General features: G+C 37.5%; 1 protein-coding gene across 1 annotated transcript; it reads left to right on the forward strand.

The window, feature by feature from the left end:
* The first annotated feature begins 910 nt into the window (after window positions 1-910).
* leng1 (leukocyte receptor cluster (LRC) member 1) lies at window positions 911-6668 on the forward strand. The gene is made up of 4 exons (XM_084725688.1): window positions 911-1071; window positions 2880-3065; window positions 4803-5116; window positions 5893-6668. The coding sequence occupies exons 1-4, from the start codon at window positions 940-942 to the stop codon at window positions 6110-6112; spliced, it is 852 nt and encodes a 283-aa protein (XP_084581814.1). The 5' UTR covers window positions 911-939; the 3' UTR covers window positions 6113-6668.
* Window positions 6669-6881: the final 213 nt, after the last annotated feature.

Here is a 6881-nt window from a genome sequence, read left to right on the forward strand (position 1 = left end):
TCCATTCGAAAATAACAATCTATGACTAATAATAAGAGACTACATTTTTTTTATTTTATTTACTAAGAGTGAAACACTTTCTTGATGATTGTGTGCGTATGTTATGGGTATTCTGTATTGACACAGTGCAAATATTTTAAATACATGTCAAGTATATTTGTAATACTTTACTATTGTATTGTTCTTTCACATAACTAAGTTATTCATGGGGACACATCCCTGGTATCTTTTTAACCTTGCAAAGGGTTTTTGGCTCAGAAAAAAATTGAGAACCTGTGATATACTGTATAAGTTCGGGGTCATAAATATACATATATGCCATGCAGTGTGCCTTTATCATAAATGCAAAGTTTCACCACGTTCCCTGTACATGAAAATAAAGTTGCATGTGTTTTTGTCCTTTCACGTTAAAATGAGTGGAATTATAGCCCCCTCTAGTGTCAAAAGTGTAGTATTGCAAAATGTGAAATGTTTAGCTACTTCCTGTTTGTATCTACTTGTTCCTGTGGGTTAATGTTGGTGCAGCAACAGCAAGAACAGCTCCTCTCCAACCAAGATAGTGGCAGTATTTGCGTAGTGTTTTAATGTTAAATTGTTGAAGATTAGTTTGTTTTGTGAGGGACAACTTAAATGTCTCTGCTCGCAGCTGTGTCGTTAACGTTTAAGTGTAGCCAGCATGAAGTTGGAAAGTAGCTAACCTTGGCTAACGTTAGCTTAACTACAAAAAGGAATGCCAAAACGGTAGAATTTATGTTTTTTTTTTTGTCTTCGTATTTGACCACATTTCATCCCTACTCATTTCCCCACTTCCTCTTGCTTCACACGCTACGATTTTATGAATAAATCGTGTGTTTGACCGATCTTAGTGCTCATTCGGTCGACGCTAGCCTGCTCGGCTAGCCTACCTAACGGACAGTACCAACAGTCGCCAAGGTAACCATGAATATCCTCCCGAAGAAGAGTTGGCACGTGCGCAACAAGGACAACATCGCGCGCGTGCGGAGGGACGAGGCCGAAGCTGCAGAGCAGGAGCGCGAGGCCAAGCGTCGCGTGGAGCGTGCTGAGCAAGAGGTGATCTCACGTTATTTCTTAGGAAGATGCTGATGATGATACATGATGATGAGTAGCAGTCAGTGTATATCTACTGGGTCTCATAGTGAACTGTCCAAAAGTCTGAGTCCACCAGACCACTTAGTGTGTCACAGGTATCAAACACACAATACACCTTTTAAAACACATTTTAAGTTCTTTAAACAATACTGGAAGGAAAAGAAAAAGTTTGCAGGTTTTATCATTTACAGAAATTAACTTTATTTAAGCCCCGAGATATGAAGAAAAAGCAGATAACACACTAGAGCTGCAAGTAATCATTCCATATCAATTTAGATTATTTTCTTGCTTAATTTAATGATTCTATGAAATGTCAAAAAATCATATTTTTTCCGATCCCAAGGTGATGTCCCTAAATAGTCTGACCAACAGTCATACTCTCAACTTAAAAAAAATAGTTCAGACAGACAGTGATCTCCCATAATCATGACCCAGAAATTCAATATAATCCACAGACCTCACTGTGACCAGTTTTATGCAGGAACTACTTTCTCTCTAGTTGAAAGAAAGTAGTTCTGGTAGATTCACCTGCAGAAAGAAAGTAGTTCCTATAAGAAACTGCTCACAACAAGGTCTTAGTAACCGAGTCATGATTTCTGTAAAAAAGGACACTTGTGATGAAGTTTTCAAACGTATTTCTTGGGTGCTTTAAGCATCACAAGCCAATTACCATCTAGTTCCATTATATTTGAGAGAAAGCAGACATCTTTTCAGCTGATATCAAAATTTGACTATTCACATAAAAGCAATCTAGATGGATAAATAATACTACAGGCCAGAGGAAAAATATGTATTTTTTATTTTGGAGTGAACTGTCCCTTTTAATATCATATAAAGCAAAGAGGCAACCAGCAGATGTTTAGCATTTTTGTCTACTTACTATTAACATATCTGCTGATCAGCCACTGTATTTCTCGACTGATCATTTCACACTCGGTATTAGCAGCAGTGTGTTAATATGTGAGTTGAATGTTAATTTTAGTCCATTAAAATTAGACACTTAGCACATTTCATCATTCCCGGCTTTCTTCCTCAAACATTTTCTGATTGTCTGCCTTCATCAGTGTGAAATGCTTGACAACAACAGCCTCAAGAAAGGTTGTGAAATTAAGAAAACCAGATATACAGATGGTTGAGAAATTAAAAGATTACAAACATAACAAGTGCAGATGATAATATGAATAATATATTCTGGCCTTCACAGTCCCAATATCTTAATACAGCTGAACCTCCATGTGAAATGTTGAACTGACATGTTAGATTGTGCTCTATGCACCTATAAAAAAAAACAAGAATGGTGTTAAGCCCTCTAGTAGAGGTTGGAGACTGACAGTCTGTGCCAAGGAGCAACTCACGATTTTGTTTTTTCTTTTAATTTGTTGCCCCTGTATTTCTATTTATGTTTATTTTGTGTGAGTGTTTAAGAGGCACATCTGAATTGCAGAGGCACTCCAACTTGGTAAAGAGAGCTTAGCAAAGAGCAAATTTTATGTCTGTTTAAGATAGACTTTTGCCCCTTACCATGTAGAAATGTGCCTTCAGGAATCATCACTAAAATTAAAGTGAACATCTTGTTTTTTATTTTCATGGAGTCATCCTAATAGTGTTAAACATATGTATGTTTTTGCTGGGTTATTTTTATCTTTACATCAATAAAAAGACTGAAGCAGAAGTACACTTATTCCAGCCCATGTAATACCTGTGATATAATCATTACAAAAAAGGCTATATTGTTCTTAGTTTGGCCTAACAGCTGTTCCTCTTCACAGGCACGTACAGAGTATCTAAGAAGAAAAGCCCGAGCTGCTCTCCAGTCAGCTGAAGGAAGTAGGGAGGATGACGATGAACATAGAGGAGGAAGTGGAGCTCTGGAGCATCTTAACCTTTTTCCTCTGGAGGAGTCATCAGAGAAGAAAGGGAATGAGGAGTATCTTAAAGAAAAGAAAGAGGAAAAGGTGATGGCGCTACTTCTGTCACTCGTGTCATTTTCACATGCAAAACTCCCATCAGTGATTGTCTGACATTTAGCATCTGATTTATAGTTCATCAGTGGCTGTTTTCTTTGTTTCTTTTCCTAGACTGTATTTTTATCTTTACACTGAAGCAGTAACCAGAGTGAAACTTGTTTGCTGTTGCCAAACTGTGTCTGCTAGGGTTGCAATGGTATGAGACTTTAACGTTATGATGATAATCTCAGAATATGTCATTGTATTCTGCATTATGCAGTTATTAACAGCTACAGTGACCCTGTAGTGAAAACAGAGGGCTTTTATGGTTGAACAAAAACCAATAATTTCACAAAATATTTTATCCTGATGGATATGAAACTTCAAACCTTTTTTAATGGAAGTACTTGTAAAAAGTCCATTTGTTAACAACACTAATACTGTAGAAAACCAAATGTACAAAGTATGAGAGCCATCATTTTTCTTACCATAGCATGTGTGCCTTCTTCAATCTTGTGGCCTTCATCAACTGACGGAGTTTGCACTATGGCCAAACTATATGTGAAAAAAAAAATCATAAAGTGATTATTTTGACAGATGTAGTGATTGCAATATGAGTCACAATTTTAGTGGAAATTTCATTTTCACAGGAAAAAATGTGAAAATGTTGATGATAATGTGATTTTTGTTGGGGTCTGCACCAAACACGCATGTTCCCTTGCATCTGGAGTAGGGCTGCAACTGATGATTATTTCCATAATATATTAATCGTTTGATGATTTCCTTGATTATTGATTATTGATTAGTAATTTGGTCTTAAGAAATTATTCAAACTGATAACTTGATTATCAAAATAGTTGTTGATTGATAATTGGTTAATTGTTGCAGCCCTTGTCTGGACTTGATGATTGGAGCATCTCTGTAGCACTGCAGTGCTTCATATGTAATTTATTTTGTGACACATTTTACCCTTATCAAAAAAATTGCAGCTAATACCATTTGAGTATTGCATTTGGCCACGTTGCAGATTCAGGCTTAGTTTTCACCCTTGTCTTGGAGTGGCTTAGTTGTTATCACTTGACTTAGGTATGGATTTTGGGGTTTCAGGCTTTGTCATTACAACAGAGCCAGTAATCTGACCTATCACCTCCTACTGAGCCACAAGGTGCAACTAACAGCTCCAGAAAAATCAACTGCATTTTCACCTAGATGTCTTTTTTGAACTAACATGAACAGTCATACTTGTTGTAACAACCGTCTGGTATGAACAGTTGAACACAAGCTGATCCTCTATACTGTGTATGAACTGAATCAGATATTTAAAATCAGTGGAAGCGGCCAGTCTCTTGTTGTGGTCAAGAATATATTCTGGATGCAACCCAGGAACAATATGCATACAGGCAGTGTAAACAGATGGTGCGTGAGAGTGGGGAAAACTAATGCAGACAGAGAGGTGGATAAATATACTACCACACGAGACACAGAACTGCTATTTCAGAACAAAGTGTTAAAATATAAGGATGTGGTCCAGTTTTATAATCAAATCTCAGAAAATGTCAAAATGTCTCTGATCTTTGACAAAGGAAAGGACTATTTTTTTTTCCCTTCTCTGCATTCATACACTTTAAACAGTTTTTGGCACTGCTGTCACCACACAACAAATTTTAATTAGTGTTTGTTTTCCTTGTTGTTTTTCTGGTTTCTTTTTGTTTTGTTTTGTTTTGTTTTTGGTTTTTTTTTCCCCAGGAGAAGCAGGAACGAGCCATCGGCTTGCTGGTGTCTCTAGGACCCCAACCGGGGACTGAGGTCACTCCGTGGTACATGAAAACCAGCAAAGAAAAAGAAGAGAGGAGAGAAAAAGAAGAGAGAAGAGAAAAAGAAAAGAGGAAGGGAATAACTGAAGAGGAGAGAGAGAAGAAAGATCGCAGATTGAAAGATAGTTTAGATCCACTGAATGACATGAAGAAAGCACTGGCTATAAAGGAGAGAAAACACCACAAGAGCAAGAAATCTGAGAAAAGAGACAAAGAAAAGAGGACAAAGAGCAGCAGTGGAGAGAGGTAACAGAATCAATTTCTCTTGTTACTGATAGTGTAATAATCACTAATAGTGTACCAGTTTTAGCCCAGTAGCTCAGAATATTTAGATATGGAGTACATGATTTTTCTGTCTTTGCTGCTTAGTGCTCCACCTTTAAAGGAATAGTCCTACATTTTGGGACGTATGCTTATTCGCTTTATTTCTGCAGGCAGTTAGCTTAAAAGTGGTGAATATTGGCAGCCACCAGAAGTGAAAAGCTAACTAACAAATTAGTGTTTGGCCTGATGATTTGACTATGACATCCACTTTAGTCTCATTTAGCCACTTGGTAGCAACAACCTTTTTTAAGACACATAAAAGCTTTAAGCTTCACAGGTGGGGTATTTACTGACATATTTAATGTTGTAGAACAAAACATGAAAATCCCTTAATCCTGTGTTAACCAAAGACCATTGACTTTGAGATGAGGGGACAGGAAGTGCTAATATGCTAACTCGTTTAAGTGTTACAGGACTCATTCTTGCATCACTGTACTTACAGTACAGACATGAGAGTGGCATCTATCTTCTCATCTAACTCTCAGCAAGAATGAATGTATTTCCCAAAATATAGATCTATTTCTTTGACATTTTGTACCACCGTCAATACTCTCTTAGTCACGTTCAGCTCAGTTCAGTCAATTTAATTATAATTGAGGTATTTGAGGTGTGAATGTCATGATATGATTAAAATGTGATGATTTTGTAAATGTCCTCACAGAGAGGTATAATAAAACTGTATCTGCTGTCTTCTTCAGCTCCATAGAAAGGTTGCGTGCAGAGCGTTTACAGAGGGAGGCTGAAGAGAGGAGGCGAGCCCAGGCCCTGCTCGACCAGAGGAACGGCAAAGGGAAGGAGCCGGAGAGGGAGATCACTGAGAGGGAGAGGCCGTACAACAGCGCATACTTCCCAGAACTTGCCCGAAAGCGTCAAAGACGGGATCGAGATAGCTGGAGAGATGAAATCTTAAAGTCATGAACTTTATTTATTGGTCGTTTGAGGAGTGTGATCTGCGATGGATGGTCAGTAGACAAATATTTTGACCAGTGTGTTTACAAATTAAGAAGTTAACATGGAAACTGTGCCATAGTAGTTTTGGAGAGGTAAGAGGTATTGTAACCTGGTCACATTGTTGTCGTTAAGCTAATGAAGGAGGAGCTTGTAGGCCCATTTATATTTATATTTGTTCACCCAGAAGGGGAAATTCTTGGTCAGAGGTCAGGTTCAGTTGCAGATAGTTCTGTCCCTGCAGAGTTTCACTCATGGTCGTGTCAGGAGGGCAGATGGTTGCCTCATAGAGGGGTGGAAGCCCAGGCTTGCAGAAAAGAAAACTGTGAAAAACTGTTTATTATTTATATTATTGCAATAATTCAGATAGACTTTAGGGTGATAAAAAATTGCACGTGAATGATTAACTAAATTAAGTAAGAAATAACACTGTGGAGAGTAGAGCTGAAAGAATTGGTCAATAAATGAATAAGGGATTGACAGAAAATTCATAATTTCATTAGTTTTTCAATCAAAATGGCAAACCATTCTCTGTACCCAGCTTTATTAACGTTTGTCTTACTTTACTTTAAGATGATTTTGTCCAGCTTTTGAACTGTTGGTCAGATAAAAAAAAAATGTCATGATGTCACCTTGGGCTTTAGCAAATTATATTCACATGTTCACATTAACATATCAATGTTATATCGTATTGTGATAGATTTTGGATATCGTTATCGTCTGAACTTACCACAATGTT

Source organism: Lutjanus erythropterus, chromosome 9 (genome assembly GCF_056507025.1).
Source record: "Lutjanus erythropterus isolate fLutEry1 chromosome 9, fLutEry1.hap2, whole genome shotgun sequence".
Lineage (NCBI taxonomy): Eukaryota > Metazoa > Chordata > Actinopteri > Lutjaniformes > Lutjanidae > Lutjanus > Lutjanus erythropterus.